This window comes from Hyaloscypha bicolor (genome assembly GCF_002865645.1).
Source record: "Hyaloscypha bicolor E unplaced genomic scaffold K444scaffold_55, whole genome shotgun sequence".
NCBI lineage: Eukaryota > Fungi > Ascomycota > Leotiomycetes > Helotiales > Hyaloscyphaceae > Hyaloscypha > Hyaloscypha bicolor.
The window spans coordinates 1,179,974-1,202,234 of NW_020194557.1; the positions used below are offsets into that span (position 1 = coordinate 1,179,974).

Consider the following 22,261-nt stretch of genomic DNA (forward strand, 5'->3'; position numbering starts at 1 on the left):
CATCCACCGAATTACCAAATGCCAATAATTTGAAAGCTTCAGCTGAAAATCATGCAGAACCAGAGCAAGGCGCAATGTCCAGACGTCTCGCCGAAGCCACCGAAGATGCACTGCTCGAAGGCGGAAGAGCAGGACGAAAGGCTGTTGAGGAAGCTGGGTTCTCAGATGAATTGAAGAGCAAACTACTGGAAAGGATCGAAGCCGCCAAATTTAAATCGGAGCATGCAGCAGCCTTCTCGGAAGTTGGGATGACATCAATCGTTGGACGAGAATCAAGAGACATTGCCACCGGGCAGGCATGGACAGGAACAGAAGCTCCTGAAGACGCAGTACTGCGAATGCTTGACGATGCTCGAAAGCCGCTGAAGCCTGGTCTGCGGGGTCCATCCAAGCTTCCAGTTGTTGACCTCAGGCCAAAGGGCCAACCGAAACAACGACCTGGGCAGAGATTGGCCAATGCCAGGGACAAGACATCGATATATACTACCTCGAAGGATTCAGGTATGACAGAGAAAGAAAGGGAGGAGATGCGGAAGGAACTGAAGGAGAGATTTTCCCCAGGGGCGAGGGCCATTCCGAATTCGATTCGGGGCTTGGCTGCACTGGCGAATGAGAGGATTGAGGATGCAATTGCACGGGGGCAATTCAAGGTAGGTATCTTCTACCCGAGAAAGGGTCTGTTCTAACATTCTATATAGAACATCCCACGAGGGAAAGCTATTCAAAGAGATGCCCGAGCCGATAATCCTTTTCTTGATACGACCGAATACATCATGAACAAGATGATTCAACGCCAGGATATTGTACCGCCATGGATCGAGAAGCAACAGGAACTTGTCAAGGCAGCCAATGTGTTTCGAGCGAGACTGCGAAATGACTGGAAAAGACATGCGGCGAGGACGATTGCCAGTCGAGGTGGAAGCCTCCAAGAACAGATGGGACTCGCAGATCGATATGCGGAAGCAGAGAAAGTTCACAACCACAAGAGAAAGGCTGTGGAGCAGATCTCTATTCCTACAAATGCCACCAGTGATCCAGTCATGGTGAAGATTACTCAGGAAGCTCCTTCTACGTCCTCTCCTGAGAAGCCAGCGATCCAGATATCTTCGGAGACTAAGAATGGAGAGGCCACCGTGTTGGAGCCAACAACAGATACATCCACACCAATACTGGAAACCCCAAGAGCACCCCTCCCCGCTCCCTTCCGAATCCCCACTTGGGAAGCAGCAGAGTTATCCTACCTTAAGCTCGCCATCACGAACCTCAACAGCCTCACCAGATCTTACAACCTCATGGCCCCCGAGCTTGCCAAGAAACCTTACTTCTCTCTCGAGCGGGAGTTGAAATCTTGCTATGCGGATGCCGCACCCCAACTAGCGGAAGAGATTAAGGAAAGGGCCACGAGACCAGTGAAGGAACTGGTTGAGAAGATCGGGCATACGCCTGGCTCTGTTTTGGATCGATTTGCCGGCGAGCGGGCGAATGTGTATGACTCGAAAAAGCCACTGTATGGGTGGAAAGAGTTCTGGAATGATTTATGGGAGAAGCGGGTTTGAATGGGTCTATCAGGAAACAACTCGCCGCTCTTAATGACCCCTTAGTTCGTCTGATGGTTAGTCGGGGAAACTCGATTCGTGCCGATTTCCCGTGTTTTGATCGTTCCTTCCTAACTTTGGCCTCACTGCAGGTCGATATCTACATCTTTTTCCGTTGCTCCTTCAGCCTACCATCCTCAAATGCAACTTTGAATACTCCAGCATCCTTTCTTTCACGAGCCCTTACATCAATATGTCGGAGCCCCCCCGAGCGATCTCGACGGATACTACACCGCAGCCCCCTCTTGGGCGCTTTCGACCCCGTGATACGCGGCGATTGACGAATCGGCTTCGAGAGTCGCTCGAGGATGGAGAATACAGTCCAGTCGCAAGTCCCAGCAGGTGCGATGACTCGGGGTATAATGGCGACGAGGTTCAAAAGGATAGGAAGGCATTTGATAACGTTGGGAGTGGAGTTAATGGGGAAGTGGAGGCCCACGCGAGCACACAACAAACACCCAACCACTCTGGCATCAGTGTTCTTAAGGCAGCCTTGAATCGGTTACCCTCCTACCTCAGAGACATTACGGAATCGGTTGATACTTATGGGATCGATAGTGACGTGAAGACTCAAGATGGCGATAAACAGCAATATAGCTTTTCAGCAGGAACACAACTGGCAATACACGACTCTGGCATCGATGTCTCTGAGGAAGTTACTAATTTGCTAAACCACCCCAATGGAGAGTGGGAGGATTCGACCGACGTTTCTGGAGTCGACGAAGACGTGGAATATGTGGGTACGGCCTACACAATACCGTTAACTGGCGCCAGCAGAAAGAGATTCAGATACAGCCTAACCACCAAGACGCTTCATGAATATGAAGTGGATTTTGATGAGTACATTCAAGAACCTGTCAATCTAAACTTCTCACAATACGTGGACCAGCCGGACAGTCGGCATGAAGTGCGTACTGGGAAGAGGCAACGCGCAAACATCACCATTGATGACCACGCGCACCCATCTTCTGTCGCAGCAATAACGACGCCACGTAGCTCGCCAGAAACACGATTGATAGATCCAATGTCGAAGCCCGGCAAAAAGTCCAATCGAGTACAGCAATTGGACGACAACGGTGTACTCCGCGCATCCAAATCAACCCAAACTCCATCATCTAGACCGATTTCCAACCCACCGGTCCCATTGACAACACCCGACCCAAATCCACTCTCGTTTGATGAGTTTGCGACCTTCGCAAATGCCGACTACTCGACATTGCAGAGATCGTGGGATGGAACAGACTTTTCCGGAATCCAGCTTACCGACGAACCACTCTCACGCCAAAACTGCACAACCGACTTGCTTGACCCGGACACTACTTGGATGGATGCGAGCCAGGATGTTCAGATGCATTCAGTTCCTGAGATTGGCAAGCAAACAAGTGACAAGACACCGGAAGAGATATTGGATGAGTCTTGGCAGGCACAACTCGAGGTATACGATCAAGACAAGAGACCCCTCACGGTGGGTGGTGGTAACCCGCAGTGGGAGAATTGGCGGCGAAGTGGGGATCCTTCGTGGGACGAGGATTCTCAGGCCGAAGACCCATCTACTTTCGTGAATCCTTTCAACAAATTACTCGGCTACAAATTTGGGGGCAGATATGACTACGACGAGGACCTCGTCAGGCAAGTTAAACTACACTATGGCCACCCTCCAGAATTTTCGGGCGATGATGGCGAGGAAGAGACTCCAGGAATGAGACTGCGTGGTGGGGCTTTGCCGAAACCACAGGGCGAGAATGGCCTGGATGAACATGATCTGGCGGCCGTGGAAAACCTCGTTCAGGATCATCCGCGTCTGGAGGAAGAACAAAACGACGAGCATGCTGAGGAAGGACAAAACAGAGAGCCTGTTGAGGGAGAACACAGTGGACAGCGTGACGGACATACCGAAAAGCATGTTGAGGATGGACCCATTGGACAGCGTGTCGAGCAAAGCCAGCAAAACCCCTCGAACGGCGTGGACGTCTCCAGGCATTTGCGCATTGGTGAAGTGGACGATGGTGTTTGTTGGTGCGTCAGTATGCCAGAAATTTAACGAGTATGGGCGTTGGTGAGTGGATGGGTGAATCTGGGGGTGGCGGGGCTGGGCTGAAGTGGTGAGTGGCTGCCTTGGATGAGAGAGCCTGCAACTCACGGATCATTGCTTTTTGGAGTATGGGTACAATTGAGCCTTTGCGTTGCTTTGGGGAGGAAAGACAGAGGCGTGCTTTGTATAGATACACCAAGTCACCTGACAACACTCAACACATTTTTTCTCTTTCATACTTCACCTGTCGTGCCAAGCTCTCGAGGATTAATGTGCGACGTTTGTTCTACGTTCTACTGCGTGGGAAACCAGGGGACGTTCCGCAAGCGTATTGGGCACAAGCTCGAGGGCTAGCCAAATGACCTTTCCCATGTTGTACTGGTACAACTTTGGACAAGCTGCGAAGCATACTTCTTAAGCCCACTACCTAGGATCCCACCTTGCCTCGCCTTCTTTCCACATGACTAGTCTCTAACTAACAAGTTCGTCTGAGTCTTGCGGGACATGGCAATACCGGAACATCGCATATTTTGCAATGGGTGTTCAGGGCCGATCCACAACCAGCTCCCAATTTACTGTACAGTACAAGTACAAGCTGGTGCAAGTACACCCTTTGAGTTCAACGCCACAACCTTCTCACGCACGGGTCACCTTCCTCATCTTCTCCGTCCACTTTCGCAACCTCTTCCTCATCCTCATCCTCATCCTCATCCTTTCCCCCCTCCTCGGCCCCGCACCCAACCCCCTCCATACCCTCCATACCCTCACGTGCGCTGCCTCATCTCAGTCCCTCGCTTGCACGAGCCCCTTTTTCCCCTCGCACGGCATGAGCCAGGTTCTCCCAGGGACATGGTTCGGGAAGGAAGGGGATTAACCCGAAGGGGCTTAAATTCTCCGCGAATGCAAGGTTTGCAGGCGTCCGGGATGCAAGCCGGGCGAGCGTGCGATCCAAGCAACGGGCCGGGGCCGCAGCCAATAGGGGGGCGCATCACAAATTGTGACGGGCCCCTGAAATAGACGACCTGGGAGGGAGCTGGGAAGAGAGCTCCCCGCCGGCAGCGGGCAGCGGGCAGCGCCGTTGGAGGAGGCCATGGCCCATGGAGGAGGCCAAGATTAGGGCCAATTTGGCGGCCGTGGGCCTGCACGGGCGGACTAGTGAAAAGGCTGCATAAAAAATGGAATTGACGAGTGAAAGAAAGGAGGGAGGGAAGGGGAGGGGAGGGGAGTGGAGGGGATCAAAGAACCTGCTCGTGAGGTGTTTGCGCTGCTGACAGGCTGCTGACAGACAAAGAAGGAAGGAATCCATGCAGCAGAGGAGCAGAGGAGCAGAGGGGCAGAGCAGAGCAGCAGAGCAACAGATCAGCAGGGCACCAGGGCACCAGGGCAACAGAGCACCAGAGCACCAGATAGATATGTAGACGTAAAACCCAGGAAAAAGAAACCCCAACCTCACCGCGCTAGAGCCCGCCAACAGGTTTCACGATTCACGAATCCCCCAAGAAACCCAAACCTTCTCACGCCTCATCCTCTAATCCCATCTTTTTTGGGCCATCGTGCTACAGTAGCTTTCGGCCCTGCTCTGGCACATCCCCTCCAACCAAACAACGGCAGGCCTCCTCCATCATCCAAAGGCTGCTTGCTGCAAGTGCCGTGGGAAACACCAACTGCCTGATCTTCTCTGCGCATATCTTGCTGGGGCGAGCCGCCTCTGTCCTGCATCCTGCATCCTGCATCTTCCCTCCTTCGATACGTTCTCTCTCACCTTCGACTGTCTCACTCGCCGGCGCACTGCATCGCTGCTGCACGATGTGAAAGCCGACAAAACCACCACAGCAGCCATTTACACCGCATCCCAGCGATCTGCCATTCATTCGCATCTGCGCTGTAAATTACAATTGGAAAGGGGCCCGCGTTGCTGCAGGCGAGGCGGCTTCCACCCTCTCACCGCCCGACGAAAGACCAGGAAGCCCAGGAAGCCCAGGAAGACCCTTCGAATTATTGCCAAACCCGCGATCATAGCAAGCAACATCCCAGTCCACGCGCAAGCGCTGCCACCATTCCATTCTGCCACCGACGTATTTTGCTCTGCCCCGGAAACAACAAACAAAACGCAAGAGAGAACTCAGAGAATACTATTCGCGCCCTGGACCAGCATGGAGGACAGCAGCCAAGGATCCAGACGGAGTCGCGCTCCTCGGCCAGAATCGAGCGCCAGCAGCCATACCAGAATGACGCCTACGTCGAGCAATAACTCGGCTGCGCATCTGCCAGCGCGGTCACAGAATCCTTCGACGCGAGCACCGTCTGGAGGCGCGAGTTTACTGCAGGAGAGATTGAGGGAGAGGAAGGTGGAGAGCGCGCGTCAGAGTCGGAGGAGAAGCATTGACATGGACGCAGAGAGGGGTGTGCAAAGCTCACCGGTGCGGGCGAGAGAGGAACGCAGACCAAGTTCGAGTGGCATTGCTGCTGGCAAGGGAATGGGAGTTAAGCAGATCGAGGAGGTTGGTTCGTTCGTTCGATCTGTCACAGGCAAATGCTAACATTGCGCAGCAAGTATCTTCCCTACACAAGCAGAACTTCGATCTCAAGCTCGAGCTATACCATCGCCGTCAACGACAAGAAACCCTCGAGGCACGATTGGAAGCATTGGAGAAGCAGGTGGAGGAACAGGCCGAGCTACAAGAGGTCAATGAACAATTGTTGGCGGAGTTGGAGAAGAGGGATCAAGCGGTCGAGGAGGCTGTCGGGATCATTGTTGGGCTGGAGGATAAGGTCGAGCGGTTGATGCAGGAGAGGGAGCATGTCAAGGATTTCGACAAGCAGTTTGAGGCCAGCTACTTCCGCCCGAGCAATGATGATGGACCACCGAGCTCGCCACCAGAACTCAAGGACCATCAGCTGGTTGTGGCAAAGAATGGGCTTACCAGGATGCCATCGTTCTTGTCTGAGACTACCGAGGGGACGGAGGCACTGCGAAGCCTTTATCTTCCACACAGCCAATACAGCGATGCAACTCTGCCGAAGTTGCAGGAGGAGGAGACCATGAGTGGAATGGACAGCCCCCGTCTAAGTGTTTTGAGCAAGAGCTCGTTCTTGAGTGTATATGGAGATAAACAGTTGTCACTCGATGCCTCTGAGGATGCACAAGATACCCCACGACGACATCGAGCATCTTCCTCCATCGAAAAATGGGTTGGTGATGGACCTGCTAAGGAGACTCCTGTCCGTCCTTCGCCTGCCCTCCGAAAGAACCAGTTTCTCTCAATCAATGATGTTCTGGAATCCCCCTTGCAACGATTAGAGAAGTTGAAGCATACACTAGAAAAGCACAACACCAGCTTGGCATCTACCCGACCTCAGCCAGAACGAGCAGTCAGCGTCCAGGATAAACGCAAGTCACGAGATGCCCTTCGACGAGTCTTCACGGATCAAGCAAGCTTTGAGCATCAACAGACACTACCTCCAACACCTGACACCATCAGCACGAGCACATTAAGACATTACCAATACTCCAATGACACACTGGCTGGAGATCACAGAAAACAAGGAACACTCCTCCACAGCACATCTACCGTCCCCGTCTCGCGTACCACCCGGAATGCACATCAATCTACAATCTCTATTCGCCCACGAAGTGCTGGTGAGACGGTGACTTCCAGACGTGAAGGCCATGGATGGGATACCGAGACGCAAGACGACATAACCGATACCTGTAGCCAATCCAGCAACGCAAGTGCCTCCGGTTACTACCGCTCTAAGAACGACATGAGTCCCAGCTTCTTCAACTTCTCTACCCACAATTCCTGGGGACGGGACATAATGTTCAACAATGACCCCAGTCTACCTTCTCACCGGACAACTCGATACGAGGAACTCCGAGGATCAAGCGTGGTGGACCCCCTCAGAAGCGACGGCACAATTGTCCCATCCCACAGCAATGTTGTCGCCAGATATGTCGACACTCCCCAATACGGCACCATCCCCATTGACACGTCACCAAAGCCTCAACCACCAGATCGCCGCTCCTCCCTCTCAGCATCTACCAAACTCCGCCTCACCGCTGGTTCTTCGTCTGCACAAGCCTCAGAAACCTCACCTGCTTCATCCAAAGACTCGAAGAAGTCCCGACTTCCGAGCCTGCGGATCTTTGGACGAAGCGAGACAAGCCCGACTGTTAGTAGCTTCCAGCTGTCTGCACAGCATAACGTGCGACCAAAGAACACTGCTGTCAGGGGTCAGACTTACTTTGGTGGAGGTGCAAATGGGTATGAGGAAGAGGAATTGGCACGCGCTACGCCACCGCCGATTAAGCGTAGTCGAGGACCGCAGGGGAGTGGATATAGACCTGTGTCTGCGGGAAATGGTGCGGTGGGGAGGGATAGTATTGCCTTTGACACTGCTGGTCCTGGACAGGGGATGAGACAAGGCCAGGCGAGACGAGGGAGTGTGAGTGAGAGTGCTGCTGCCGAGGTTGAGGAGGCGAAGGGAGGGAGAAAGTGGTTTAGTATTGGACGGGCTAATTCTTTGCGCCGAACCTGAAATTGAATATCGCGATGGGGAAAAGTTCGTTTTTCTTTCTGTTTTCGGATGGGGGAGGTCAATCTGCTTTACTTTGGAGTTTGGGGAATTGGGTGGACGGATGGGTTGGGCGGGGTTTTTGATTTACATATCGTTTGCCTGCGAAGGCTTTGCGTGGAGAGAAAAGAAATGGGGTGACTTGTATGATATAGGAGAGATGGTCACGCGCGAGCGTTTTCTGTACAGTACCTTTGGTTTTTCGAGATCAGAGGAGATGGGGGGGATGCTTGGACTAGCTTTGCTTCTGCATAGGAAGATGAGCTGAATGTACAACATTTATATCTACCCTTGACCTCACCTGCATCCACGACTGTGATGGTGAAGGATGTAGAAAGTTGAGTGGGTTTCGGAGAGCGTCAGGGGAGTTTCGTCAGGGCGGAGCACTGGTTCCAGCAATGGATGTTTTGTATTATTTTCAACTTATTCTTTATTCCTCGGCTTGGGTTTGACCGTTTGAGGGGATGCCAGATGGGCCTTTCTTTCTAGAATGAGATTTGTATTCGTGGTATGAATTACGAGGTTACGGGTGTTAGTTAATTCTAGCAGTTTAAAAATTAGATACTCACGAAAAGATTTTACTACCCCCACGGACTCTCAAGTAGAGAGCATTCGGAGGGGAGGCAGAAGACGTGCCTTGATACAAGATTAATTCCCCTTTCCGGCTTGAGATTTGTAGTAGTGGCTAGAATTGTGGATGTTGGGGTTAAGAGTAGCGATTTTGACTGCTGCAGATGATGCTGATCGATGCTTTTCCACCCCTATAGATCCTAGAGTGGACTATGAAATGAAAGCGACCCTGGGATATGACGAACATTTGAGATTCGTTCTTGTTTTGAGTATCATATTTGTGGTAGTGGTGAGAATGGCCATTGTTAGGTCGATGGTAGTGATTTTGACTGCTACAGGTACTGCGCATCGATCCTCACCACAGGGTTTCCCCCTCCATCATGCACTTTGAAGCGCGTATTCGCATCGAGTTCGAGGATGAAGCGGGCTCCGTGCAGGAGGAAGCGTACTTTCGCAAACACCTCAAGAGACCTCCGCACTTTCTCTTGCCAGCATCACACCTGCGTTGAGCATGATCCATCCCAAACTCCGGATCCGTACCTGGCGACCCGCTTCCTTCCCAGTGGATCATATCAGCCAGGGGTTTCTCTCCACCTAGCCAAATTGGCATCCAACGTAGGCACAATATCTCCCCATCTGCCACCCGGGTCGTAGTGCTGCTTGCAAAGGAGTGGGGCTGTAGTGATCTTTTCCTAAAGGCCTCTCATGGCCTCTTTCTCTTCATCGCCTTACACCCAAGGTTTGTTCTCCTTTAACAACCTGTAGATGGGTTCCGTAGTTAGGCTATAGTTCTTGATCCAGTTACGGTAGTACACACAAATCCCGAGGAATGCTTTGGTTATACATATCATATCAGTGTGCCCCTGCCAACCCCTGCCAACCCCGCCCCAATCGACACCCCAATCGACACCCGGGGGGGGTGTCGTTTTACACATTCCCACAAAGAGGTTTTTTCCTGGCAGTGGCTCTCAGCCAGCTCACAAAGGACTTCCTCAACTGGCTTAACACCCTGAATTCCTACCCGCACCTTTTCAAAACATACGGGCTAGCAATTATTTACTAGGGGGGGGGGATAGTAGTTGTCCAAGGCCGTTCTTGATTCGCTCGGTTAAACAGTGCCGCACGATTATTCGCTGGTAGCCCTACCATAGTTATGTATCCCAGGTGAGGCTCGTCCCGCACCTACGAAGTAATTGCATCCCTGGTCGCTGGAAATTGCGAGCCGAGGCCACCGAGTTAACACCACATTTCTTAGGACCGTTGCGGCCATGGAGTTAAACCACTAACCTTAAGCTTGCCCTTTACGTTTATAACACCGCTCACTTAGCCCACCGCCCGTCGGAGATAGTCTCAGCTCTGTTCAGCTAAACCCAATCACAGGTCGACACGTAGCACATCGGATTGTGTAGTTTCAGAAGTTCGGCTGAAGATAAGGCTCTGAATTCGATATACAATGCAGATTTCATTTGATTTGCCTTTATCGCCAAGAGGTTGATCCTAAATCCAAACCATACCTTTCCGGCATTTGAGGTAGCACACGAACGATGGATCCACTTAGCATCAGCGTGAGCATCATCGCCATCCTTGAAGCATCTCACGCCGTTCTATCTATCTGTTACGATTACCGCGCCGGCGTGAAGGGGCTCTACCTGGGGACTAACCCGCGTAATCGAAGAAGCAAAATCTCTTCGCACCGTAGTCGAAACTCTTGGAAGTCTCACGCCAACCGCCTCAGTCACCTCGGAGGAACACAATGCAAATAAAACTACAGCGTCACGACTCCCGACATTATATCTACTCTGCAAGCCCAATGGCGATAGAAGAGCATTATTAGACCTTTGTCTAGAGGAGCTCAAAACGATCGAGAGGAAGCTAACGCCACCAGGATGGGCAGGACCGGCGGGTTCGAAGAGGTTGGCAATCGTTCGGGCACTAGGCTGGCCGTTCCAGGAGAATGACTTCACGGAGAGGTGTTAGTATAATGATTCATTATCTCCCAGTTCCCGTTTCTCTCTCCCTTTACAGTTTATTTTATACTTCACTTGCTCTTGTTTCTGCCCTCGTGAATTGCTTTTGCTTCTCTTCCCGAAGGAACGTTTAGTAGAATTGCTGATCTAATGTCTCAGTGGAGACAATTGGGAGGTATAGGGATACATTGAATTTCGCTATCACTGCAGATGAAACGTGAGTTTTAGATCTTTCCACTACCTTTCAATTGAATGATGCCAAATTGGTAGGAAAGTTGGAAGACTTCCGTTTTTAATAGAGAAGTTCAAGTATTGATATATCCAAGACCCAGCGGCTCCCTGACCAGGCTTTCCAAGGGGTAACTGCTCACACATTCCCTAGGGCCTTCGTGCTAAAGATTGACGAAGTGGTGCAAGCAATACGGGAGGAGACATTGGGGGTCCATAATGAGGTTGGCAGGGCGATCAAATCAATTAATAGCATCAAGATCGGTACCTTTAAACCCTCCATGTTAGAAAATTCAGCACGGTAAAGTGACAAACACAAGATAGCCACCTCCAAAAGATACATGACTGGCTTGCTGCACCAGATCCATCCTCGAATCACGTCGATGCACTTAGAAAACGACAAGCGACGACAGGTTCATGGTTCATTGGGGGCGGAAAGTTTGCCTATTGGAAGACAACCCCGAATTCATTTCTATGGCTTTACGGAATTCCTGGGTGCGGCAAAACTATTCTCACTTCGACGATAATCGAAGAAGTACGAACTCATTGCGAGCTGAATCTTGATATAGGGGCTGCTCCGAAACCACCTCCCACTTGGGCAGTCGCTTACTTCTACTTCGACTTCAGCAGTCAAGGTAAGCAGAATCAGGAGACAATGATCCGGTCGCTCATCAAACAGTTATCCGAGCAAAATTCACACACTTCGGAGGCTCTGGACTCACTGTTCTCTTCATGCACCAATGGGAATCGTCCACCAACGACCGAAGCTCTTCGAACTTGCTTGGGACTAATAATTGCGGAATTTGACCGTGTATTCATTATTCTCGATGCTCTTGACGAATGTGCCAACAAGGACGAGCTTATGAACAGTATTCAAGAAATTGTCGGTTGGGATCTTGAGATGCTGCATGTGCCAGCCACAAGTCAGAAGAAGAAAGAGATCGAAGATGTACTTGATCCCACCCTTACAGACGAGCAAAAAGTCTACATCCAAAGTGGTTTGATTGAAGGAGACATTCGTGCATGCATCTATGCGCGGCTTCAGACTGATAGGAAGTTGAAGAGATGGCAGAAAGATGAGTATTACTTACGGATGATCGAAACGACATTGATAGGAAGAACTGACGGAATGTAAGAGATATTTCTTCTCTTTTTGGTATGAAGCCGTGACTGAAATCACTGATCAGGTTTCGGTGGGCTGCGTGTCAGCTCGATGCGTTGGAGAAATGCATTCAACCACGCCAACTTCGACTCGCACTCGCGTCGCTGCCGAAAACGCTTCATGATACATACGCGAACATACTATGCAGCATTGATCAAGACAGCACTGAGAATGCATTGAAAATACTTTAATGGCTAGCCTACTCGGCTCGACCCCTTCGAATTGAAGAAGTCGCCGACGTAATTGCTGTCAACGTCAAAAGCAAACCTCGAGCTGATCCCGATTCCATACTCCCAGAGCCGCGAGACATACTTACCATCTGCTCCAGTCTCGTTACAACATATGAGGATGCAGCATGGCATTCTATTGGGAAGAGTGTAGGGGAACAAATCAGACTAGCACATCTGTCTGTCAGGGATTATCTTACCTCAAAACAAATCTTGGATGGCAAAGCTGCTCACTACAGCATCCAGGAAACTCATGCCCACGAGGCTATTGCTGAGATATGTCTTGCATATCTCCTGCAGTTTGACAAACCCGACTCGTTGTCTCGGGTAGCCGCCAACGACTACCCTCTTGCCCAGTACGCAGCAGAGTACTGGGCCCATCATGTTCGAGCGTCTGGAGCTGAGAAAAGCCAAATTGTTCTACTGATCATGGAACTATACTCTGATTAAGACGCGTTTTCCAATTGGCTCCAACTGTTTGATCCAGACGAGGCTAAAACTTACGCATTACTCCGGAACATCAATTAATGCGCTCCGTTTTCAGCTGGTCTCAAACACATCACCTTGGCCTCTTAAATTGGCCAAGCCAACTCACTTGGTCTGCATCTATTCCCTCTCTCTCCAGCTCAAGAGTGAAGTGTGCAAGTCGACCAGCACCCAAACTGCGAACCAGGGCCGGTTTTATGTGTAGAAAACGCCGGAAGAAATGCGATGAGCGAAAACCTCGGTGCTCAGGCTGCGCAAGCCAAGACTTCGACTGTGTGTGGCCCGCGCCTGGGAATGCAGCAGCAGAACATGGCAGGTGTAGGGGGGAGAATGCAGTTCAGAGGGTAGGCCAAATAGTATCACAGGATATGTCCACTTCGCCATTCTCGGATGGCTCGACTAAATTTGGACTCGCAAGCTGTGCAACTTATGGTCTGCCGGGAATCACAACATCAATAGATCATTATTTGTCTCTCTATCTCAGAGAGAGGTTCCTGCCTGGAGTATTCAGGGCCAATGCCCATCCTACTACTTTCCACGACTGGCGCCATTTGATTACGGCGGGAACGGAAAGCACCACGGCGATGGGTGCTTTCTTGGCTACGGCCGCTATACATACATCATGGACAAACCGGAGCCTCAAGCTGGTGGCGACGAGATACTACAATTCCGTAGTCAAGGCCTCGAGGAGAGGCATCGCCGACGGGGAGGTAGATGGAAGTGAGGATTGGGTTTTGCACGCGACGAACTTTTTGTGCTTGTTTGAGGTTTGTGGGTTTTTGCCTGCATAGCCATAGTGCTAGCCCGTGACTAATGAATCTGTCCGGAAATTTCAGATAAACCAGGGCTGGAACACTGGTCACAACCCGTCAGGAGCGGCTCCATACCTTGAGGGCATGGCCCGGATCCTCAAGATCAGAATTGCTAAAGATTCCAAGCGACCCACCGATTTTGTGCATCCCCCAAACCGCGTAGCCGCTGAATCACTAGTACTATTCACCTGGACCCTCTCCTTCTACTATTCAGATGTAGATCGTGCCGGTGAGGCGATTGAGTGGGATAGTCTCAGTGTCTACCTCGAGCCAAACGTCTTTTCGGGCGCATCGATGCAGACTAATTCACCCCTTCTCGGCTCGAATTGGGAATTGTATAGAATTATCATCGAGATTGTTCGGCTTAGCCACAATGTTCCCTTCGATAGCATCTCCTGGTGCCATGGACGGGAGCTCGAGCTCGAGCTCAATCGGCGAGAAGAGGAACTCTACGCTGAAAGAGACAAGGTAGTCGACGTCACAGAACGCTTCGAAGTTGTTTTGGAGCAAACGCTGCTCTATGTCCTTGTCACTTAGATCTTGGTTTTCAAACCTCTTAAACCAGAGATTCGGACGTGCGATTCAAACACTGGAAAATTTGTTGCAGACGCCATATCAATTTTACGATGTCTGATTATCGAACCCAAATGTGGACCATTCTTTTGCTGGCCGCTAGCCGTTCTCTGTTGTTCGATCGAAGAAGATGAGGATGGCTCGTCCTTCAGGAATGCGCTCCAGAAGCTGTGGCTGGCCTCGTACTGCGGCGAAGTGCAACGAGTAATGAAGGCAGTGGAAGTCTTTTGGCAAAAGGTTGATAATGGCAGCAACCTACTTGATTTGTTAATCCATCCAAGGGGGTTATTCAAAGATCCCTATATGGAGTCAGGTTGGGGGGAAACCACTGTGAACAAAAGCGTGGGGGATTATGTATGGGGGTTGAAAGTTGCCGCCATTGAAATGAGGCTCGGAGAAGAACTAGCTAGATCTTTGCCTGGCTGGGGTTTTGGGAATACCTTGTTGGTGCCCTGTTTTAAAACAAATTGATGATCCTATGGGAATTCCTAAGTACAATGGTGCCAGGCTAAATAAACATACCATACCAGGTTCTTACGCAGACCAGACTGAAATGCACTCAGATTTACTCCTTCACTACCTTCTAAAGCTCAAACCTACACTATCTCTGGTCTAACCCAAGCGGAATCCCACGACCATATATTCAATCCTACCTTCATTCCTGACCTGACCGGTAAGCCGGCATGATAGACGCCCTTGTGCCCGGTCCCATTAGGGTGAAAATTCTCCCAATATATGGCTGATCCCACAATCGGCTTGAAAATCACGCCCTGGTAGCCGTCCCTCCCTTCCTCGTCACACTCGATGACATCGCACCAGCGTGTATCTCTAGGTTGCGGCAAAAACGGGAAATTCGTCCCTCCTCCGGTGCAGTTGCCCACCAGGTAAGCCATAAAAGTCGTAGCCCGGTTTCCCTGGGCCAGAGATTCGTCCCAGTCGAAGTGATAGCTGTAAAACCCGTCGACATTGTACCGCTGGACCAACAGGGGCTCGATGAGTGTGGCATTGCCGCGCCAGCCTTGGAACTCCCTGGCCCGCTTTGAGATGCGGCGAACCACCGGGTCCTTGCGATGCATGAACGCAGACTCGGAGACTCGCGTCTTTTGGTCGATTGGCCTCTCATCCAAGCCGCCGTAGACCCTGGATGGCTCGTATTTGTCCTCACTAACGGTGTGTACGAGTTAGTTGATTGCTCCATTTGTACAAAAGTAGTCTATTATATATACTCCATACCTGATATCGAGCAGGTAAGCAATCTCGTCGCTACTCACGAAATTCCGGATGTAAACAATGAGTGGATCTCTCGAGAAGATCTGAACTTGATATTTCTGCTCGTCGTGGTTCAAATTTGGCGTGCAAAGGCTGGCCATTTGTTTGCAAACTGTTTGGCCAACTGCGGAGCTCGAAATACTGAAATCAGGTAGGAGGTGACCAAAAAGGGCAAACATGGCTCCAGCAATAGCTATAGAGAAATAAAACGTATGCAAGAAACTCAAGCCTGACATTGAAAACATTTTGAATAGGGGGATGGGCTTTGAGGGCTGTCAAATGTGTTTTGTTGAGCTCCTTGGGAGATTTGACTGAATTCCTGCTGGGGCGGGGAATCAGGTAAAGATATACATAGCCACTAAAATATTACGTACCTTTCCAGATGGGCGATTGGTTAATTAAGCGGCGCTGCACCATTCAGATAGCATATTCGCGCATATGCATGTAAATATACCCCTGTGTCAGATGTGCATGCAGTCTAACTGGAACAGCGGCACCGCGCTGGAGATACCCAATTCAAGTTTTGGGGGATGAGTGGATAGCAGAGCAGTGAAATCGCCACAATAGAGAAATGGGAATACGACGCGTGTGGACGAAGACTTGATGCTCGATCGATCAGCACAACCTGGGGCGAAAATGGTAACCCCGCCGTCTCGTCGCCGAGTATACGACACAACAGGATTTCGAATATCTTCACACAAGACAAGATATGAGGCTCTCTCCATAAACCATCACGAGAAGAAGGGAGTTAGGCAACCTCCTCCTGATATACATAAATCACATGTACTGCGAGAGAAAGACATTAATTGTTATCAGGCCTTTGCATTTGCACGAAGATTAGGGAAACCTCATAAGAGGACAAAACCTAACCAAGGCGAATTTGACCAACCAGCCCCGATGCGTGTCCTGATTCTTGAAAATGGACCCATATCTCTTCCTCTACTCTTCTTCCTAGCATACCCATCGCATAAGAGTCGTTGCTTCAAAAAAACGTAAAGAAGTACTTACGGGAAGGGAAACTCCGGGAGGCTAGTTTGCAGGTCAGCGGCGTCGCAAAAAAATAGAGAGAGGTTACTTACGACCTGGATTAGATTCATAGTATTAGCATCTGCATCCCGAAGCATCGTGTCAAACGGCTAAGATACACTTACAGGCTAAATCTAGTATTACCACCGCTTCTAGTAGCAGTAAATCTCTCAACACAAACGTGATATTACTTACGCACTGTATCGCAGCCATTACGTTAATAATTGTATCATATACGGCAGTTAAAATACACGCTTGTAAGGATTAACTCACGGCCTAAACAAATGTCAGTTACATCCGTAGGTATTCCCAATGGCCATTCCAAGAGGAAAAGAAGGTATACTTACGGGCTGGTTATGTCCATTATATTAGTACACCTGTATCCAGCAGTCTATATTGAAAACTGGTTATGAAGCGACTCACGCCCTTCGTCATGCCAATCATGTTAGTAACCTGTGACCTCGTTGCTATCAAGCACCGAAGGAGGATTCACTTACTTGCTATACCACACATATCGAATTAGCATGGCACTCCAATAAGGGTAACTATCTCAAGCAATGGGTGGAGATTTACTCACAGGCTAAGTTGTAATAATTGTGTTAGTATTCTGTGATCTAGTAACCGCCAACCGGAGGAGATTAGAGGGGCTCACAGTAGGATCCTTTAGAGCGTGTTAGTATGAATTCCTTGAGTCGAAATCTAATTGAAGAGAAAACGCACTCTGGAATCAAGAGGGACTGGGACTCTTCTAATCAAGCCCGAAGTACATCCGTCAGGCACAAGAACGGCCGCAGTCGCTAAGGTTGCGAAGAGGAAACTCAGGAAGATGTTGATCTGCATGATTGCTTTTGTAATTGAAGTAAAAAATTCGAGGTGAATTTTGAAGATAGGAGTGCGAAGGTTGAAAGATGATCTGAAGTTGTTTTAATGTCAAAACATGTGTTTTATAAGAAAGGGGAGCTGCTATTCATCTATCAGATGAGCGAGAGTCATTTCCCATGTCTTCCTCTAACTCCATCTGATTATTCCTTCCGCGACTCCGATGCTCACATTCTCTCCTCCGCCAGGGGATATAATAATAGTGCCGATACTACGCCGTGTCAGACGCAACCCTATTTTCCCCGCAGCCTTCAGAGACCCTTGTACTTGATCAGCTTTTGATCACACTGTCAAATAGATTGGCAAAAAGTCATTAAATAGGCCGGTAGTATGGCTAGTACTTCCTGCCTGACAGTCGGTGTGTAGAGCATGCAGGAGCATGTGGCAAGTCGTATTACACACTCACTAACATTTGGGCCGTAGCAAACGGGAGCCAGCCTTTGTCATAGTGGGCAGATCATGCAGTGAGCATATAGCTAGTGTTACACAAACACCAATTGTCGGGCAGTGACAAATGTAGCCGGTCCTTTTTAAAGTCTACAGAGCATGCGGTGAGCATCCATCCAGCTTTGTTCTACACTCAATAACAGCCAGGGTACGCGCATTTAGCAAGTCCTTGTCTTGGTGTGTAGAGAATACAACCAGCCCTTGTCAAAATCCAAATAAGAAATCTGGGAGGCGTTGTGGTATACAACTAACATACGATAGGTTGAAGGTGCAAAGGACAATTAATGCCGAGTTTCAAAGGAATGTCCAGTGCTTGTCGGGTCCCTTTAGTCCTCGTACCACCGAAATAGGAAGGCCAAGTAGGGACTAAGGCTTTTTGATCTCCAACACTCACCTACCCTGCCCAAGTTTTGGCCTCAGGTGTGACAAAGGTGCAAAAATCTGTGGTATCCATAGTCAGACGTCACTTGCCAGACTGGACGTGTTTTCGTTTCTCTATGCCCCAAACCAGTGTTTTCAAAACAACTACAAACACGAAGTTGGCATGCCTTCAGCTATGGTAAGAATAGTGATGCCGATACTTTTCACTTATAGAATATTTCTAATGCAACGAGAATGTTAAGGAACCTCAGACGAAATACGCAATCCTGCTTGTGCCGATTAGCATAATGATGCTCAGTATCTTGCGCTGCGGACAATTTATCTCCGAGCATAGCAGCAGCATCTTCAATGTTGCCATTCCGGGACATCTTGATACGGACTCCTACAGCTGTGACCAGAGCTACACGATTGAGCTCCTTTCAATTGATCCACTTGCTATATACATCAACAATTTCTTACGTGATGAGGAGATAGAACATCTCCTAGAATTGGGGTAAGTATTCTCTACGCTGGGGAACCAGTGTCTGTCTCTTGGAAGCTAACATTGTGACTTCTAGAAAGGATAGCTTTCGCATATCCCTAGTATTCACGGGCTCCGAGGGCTTTACGGAAGTCTTGAATCAGACACTTCGCAGCTCTCAGACCGCCGTTCTACCTAAGGAAGACATTGTATGTGAGTGTTTGACGAAAAGAATGAAATCCATCCTCGGCAACGTCCAGCACATGGAGGTCGAAACGCTGCAAATTGTCAAATACGACGCAGGTGGTGACCATTATAAATCCCACACGGACTGGTTCGACGCGCCAAAGAACGATCTCCCATATGGCTCAGAAGGCGGATCAGAAAAGCCGAGCAATCGCCTAGGAAGCATCTTTGCCTATCTCGATGATGATTGCGAGCGCGGTGAGACTTATTTCCCATTTCTGCCGAGCGTATTAGAGTCGGCAGATGTAAACAAGTTCGCTCTAGCAGCTGGGGACACCGGGTTGCTTGTTAAACCTCGACGAGGGAATGCTATCTTTTGGAACAATCTGCATGGGAACGGATCTGGGGATGAGAGAACGGCTCATGCAGGCATCGCGGTGGAGTCGGGAACCAAGATTGGTCTCAATATATGGAGCAGGTACTTTTTGGATGAACCAATGGTTGGAGGGGACTAGGAAACTTATGCACACCTCAACGTTCAATCTAACATGCCGCTGGTCAAGAAAATTAGAAAGAAGCGATAGTCTTGATTCTTCTCAGATCTCTAATCTACAATACGAAGGCTGCCGTTAAGGAAACTTTGAATGGTCTCAAACCGAGTACGTTGTGAAGTTGCCCAAGCATGAATCTTGTCAAAATTTCTGCAAGTGTGGCGAGTATCCGTCTTCAAAATGATTTTAGACCCAACGAGCCTCCATTCCATAGGCGTTAGGTCTGCGTGACATTGGAGTGACTGCCGGATATGGTTAATGCAGTGATCTACTTTGATTAGCTGCAAGACTATCTAAAGTATCAGAATTTTTTGTAACACAAACCTATGTGGTTAACGCGTGATGGATCCATTGGCCTGTCGAAAACATGGGTGTAGTAATCGGGATACATCGCCTGACGGAGACGGTTCTAGTAAAGGCTATTAGCTGCTGTGTTCTTGGAGAACAGTTAGAGGGAAAGACGTGTATACCAAACAATGGAGTGAATGATATACATCCAGCCCGCTGAAGTAGAAGCCTGATTCTGGCCATTGGAACGTCGAGTCTGCTAGATTTACTTCATTTTTATCGAAGTCAAGATTCAATCCTAATGAGCTATCAGCAAAGATTTGTGTTTTCAACTCCTAATTATTTATACTGACCTCCTAGAAGCATTTCCCACGCTTCATCAACTGCTGATTCGGGTGGTCCAACGTATTCGTGTCCCCCCTGATCTGTGAAGAAGTGGCCTTCGCTATTCAATTCGACACCCCCTGAGAAACTTTTAACGACTAATTCAATTTCGCTCCGGGCAGGTTCTAAAGGAAGGAGTTAGTCAAATGGTATAAAGAATCTAGATTTAAATGCTATTTTGTATGTACGTACCGAGATCCGAGGGAAATCCATTTTCGTATGATGCCTTAGCGATTGAATCTTGTTTATGAGTTGAAGTAAAGAAGCCGAGAAACGCAAAAAAAATATTAAATGAGACAGAAATAATGAGAAGGAGGGGCAGAAGCTGTAGGTCCCTCTTCGACGACTGTGACGATATCTCGGTGGTTTCCAGCAGATTTTCCTCCTCTTCTTTTCCCATATTGTTCTTGTATGGGACACCAAACATGACTACTGTTAGAAAAGACAGTCAACGCCCGAGAGAAAGAAGCTTGTCGACAGTAGAGCTGTCTTAGGTGCAATGAAGGTTATTTTGCGTAGACATCTCCTGTGGTGGCCCCGGCCGGTCGAACCCTAGCAGAAGCCCCGAACAGGAAATTGCTTTTTCGGCGGGTCTTCTGACTCCGTGTTAATCGGTCGCCATAATCGGAGACGGAGGCGGCATAAGCATGCAGCAAAGCTGCATACTCTGTATACAACGGCATCAACTAGGGAAAAGCAGGAAACCCGGCAGATGGAGGCGTGTGACCTTCCAAACCTGGACTAGCCCTATAATCCTGTTGTTTATAGAAGTTGTTATTGAGCTGGAAGATTTTCCTGTCCTACGTACCCTGGAAAGCATCCTATGTCGAAAGCACGATTGGCCTCTGAAGGAAGTGAAATCGGCTAAACCGCGTTGTCCCTTCCACAACCTCTTTCACAAACTATTCTCAGATTCACATCGTTCCTCGCTTTCTCTGAAAGCTCGATCATTATCACCTCTAAAATGAAATACGACAAAGTTGAAGGGACAGAAGACGCTAACTCGGATCACGACCTAACTGAGGGCTTTCTCTATGACGAGACACCTTCCGCACCAAGACCGCAACGTTTCGGTCGTTTTTTATGGCTCGTAATCACTGAGAATGTTCTCATCGCCCTCGCCGTCTTCGCCTTATGGAAGACATTTGTTCCACCGCGTACAAACCTCCACTATCAAGTCCTCACCGCGGACAACAAAACTTATCCATCGGGCCCGCTGTCCTGGTCGCAGCACTTCGAGGCACTGCCGTGTGGCAAAACGCCTGAGGAGGCGCGAGCCCGAGGATGCGAATTTGACATGCTCGTCACCGCATGGCTACCACCAAAATGTATCGATCGCGAGCTGGTCGATGAATTTTTGGAATTGGGCAACTGGGACTTCTACGCAAGGCAGGACGGCACGGAAAAGGACAAGTTAAGCACCTACGACCCCGACTTCCTGGGATCGGTCAACAGAACCATCTGGACCACAAGACGCTGGCATGTCACTCATTGCCTCTTCATGTTCAAGAAGCTGAGTCGAGCATTGGTAAATGGCTGGACGGTGGACGCCGAGGCTGTCTCGGAGCCGCACATGGAGCATTGCATGAAGACGTTTATTGAACAAGTGTTGTTTGGGCCCAGTCTTGATCCAAATGAGATAGAAACCTACCTGGAAATCATCTACCCACCATGTTGAGTTTCTCGAGGGAGATGTTGGCGGCATGCGTGGAGCTCAAGGCGAGGGCTGTTAGGTGTTGTCGGTTTTCTCGGTGTATTATTGGATCAGAGTATTGTATATGAGTAGCCAATCATAAGCGAACTGTCTCCGGACAGATGGATCGAACTTAAGGTTTCAGATCGATAAGAAGGCGGCGAGGCGTGTTTCGGAGCTTTGACAGAACGCCAAGATATTATAATTAATAATTCAAAGTATTAATTTTTGCGTAAGCGGGAAGTAGGTTTGGGTAGTAATTGGCGGGTAATCCCTTTTAGCGAAGCGCGCTGGAAGATGCGGCAGAATTAAGCTTATCGGATCTGAAACCTTACGCTCGATCCATCTGCCCGGAAACAGTTCGAATGATAAGCTTTTGGGCGGCTGCGCTCTCGGTGTTACCTCGTATGCAGCCATGTCATAATCTGCAGTACCACAAGCGTTTGCCGTTATCTAAGAGGACAATGAGC

The 22,261-nt window shown here is 49.5% G+C and overlaps 9 protein-coding genes across 9 annotated transcripts; 7 read left to right on the plus strand and 2 right to left on the minus strand.

The window, feature by feature from the left end:
- Positions 1-74: 74 nt before the first annotated feature.
- On the plus strand, positions 75-1,556 carry K444DRAFT_525418 (uncharacterized protein; the record flags this gene model as incomplete). Its single annotated transcript, XM_024874443.1, has 2 exons — positions 75-650; positions 699-1,556. The coding sequence occupies 2 exons, from the start codon at positions 75-77 to the stop codon at positions 1,554-1,556; spliced, it is 1,434 nt and encodes a 477-aa protein (XP_024739055.1).
- Positions 1,557-3,897: 2,341 nt separating this feature from the next.
- K444DRAFT_363026 (uncharacterized protein) lies at positions 3,898-4,790 on the plus strand. The gene has a single exon (XM_024872201.1). It carries the CDS (start codon positions 4,132-4,134, stop codon positions 4,642-4,644), a length of 513 nt encoding a protein of 170 aa, XP_024739056.1. The 5' UTR covers positions 3,898-4,131; the 3' UTR covers positions 4,645-4,790.
- A 1,065-nt stretch (positions 4,791-5,855) lies between these two features.
- K444DRAFT_525758 (uncharacterized protein) lies at positions 5,856-8,166 on the plus strand (the record flags this gene model as incomplete). Its single annotated transcript, XM_024874475.1, has 2 exons — positions 5,856-6,128; positions 6,178-8,166. The coding sequence occupies 2 exons, from the start codon at positions 5,856-5,858 to the stop codon at positions 8,164-8,166; spliced, it is 2,262 nt and encodes a 753-aa protein (XP_024739057.1).
- A 2,110-nt stretch (positions 8,167-10,276) lies between these two features.
- On the plus strand, positions 10,277-12,872 carry K444DRAFT_662247 (uncharacterized protein). The gene is made up of 7 exons (XM_024886682.1): positions 10,277-10,437; positions 10,472-10,744; positions 10,899-10,956; positions 11,122-11,231; positions 11,330-12,098; positions 12,155-12,171; positions 12,328-12,872. Exons 1-7 carry the CDS (start codon positions 10,317-10,319, stop codon positions 12,804-12,806), a joined length of 1,827 nt encoding a protein of 608 aa, XP_024739058.1. The 5' UTR covers positions 10,277-10,316; the 3' UTR covers positions 12,807-12,872.
- A 338-nt stretch (positions 12,873-13,210) lies between these two features.
- K444DRAFT_628146 (uncharacterized protein) lies at positions 13,211-14,191 on the plus strand (the record flags this gene model as incomplete). The annotated part of the gene is made up of 2 exons (XM_024882885.1): positions 13,211-13,609; positions 13,679-14,191. 2 exons carry the CDS (start codon positions 13,211-13,213, stop codon positions 14,189-14,191), a joined length of 912 nt encoding a protein of 303 aa, XP_024739059.1.
- A 569-nt stretch (positions 14,192-14,760) lies between these two features.
- On the minus strand, positions 14,761-15,791 carry K444DRAFT_719038 (putative prolyl 4-hydroxylase alpha subunit). Its single transcript, XM_024888442.1, has 2 exons — positions 15,461-15,791; positions 14,761-15,391 (listed from the first exon to the last, which is right to left on the minus strand). Exons 1-2 carry the CDS (start codon positions 15,739-15,741, stop codon positions 14,824-14,826), a joined length of 849 nt encoding a protein of 282 aa, XP_024739060.1. The 5' UTR covers positions 15,742-15,791; the 3' UTR covers positions 14,761-14,823.
- A 2,728-nt stretch (positions 15,792-18,519) lies between these two features.
- K444DRAFT_525389 (uncharacterized protein) lies at positions 18,520-19,390 on the plus strand (the record flags this gene model as incomplete). Its single annotated transcript, XM_024874442.1, has 2 exons — positions 18,520-18,722; positions 18,865-19,390. 2 exons carry the CDS (start codon positions 18,520-18,522, stop codon positions 19,388-19,390), a joined length of 729 nt encoding a protein of 242 aa, XP_024739061.1.
- An 89-nt stretch (positions 19,391-19,479) lies between these two features.
- On the minus strand, positions 19,480-20,525 carry K444DRAFT_525796 (uncharacterized protein; the record flags this gene model as incomplete). The annotated part of the gene is made up of 5 exons (XM_024874480.1): positions 19,480-19,697; positions 19,745-19,835; positions 19,897-20,012; positions 20,068-20,223; positions 20,291-20,525. The coding sequence occupies 5 exons, from the start codon at positions 20,523-20,525 to the stop codon at positions 19,480-19,482; spliced, it is 816 nt and encodes a 271-aa protein (XP_024739062.1).
- A 537-nt stretch (positions 20,526-21,062) lies between these two features.
- Positions 21,063-21,776, plus strand: K444DRAFT_628150 (uncharacterized protein; the record flags this gene model as incomplete). Its single annotated transcript, XM_024882886.1, has 1 exon — positions 21,063-21,776. One exon carries the CDS (start codon positions 21,063-21,065, stop codon positions 21,774-21,776), a length of 714 nt encoding a protein of 237 aa, XP_024739063.1.
- Positions 21,777-22,261: the final 485 nt, after the last annotated feature.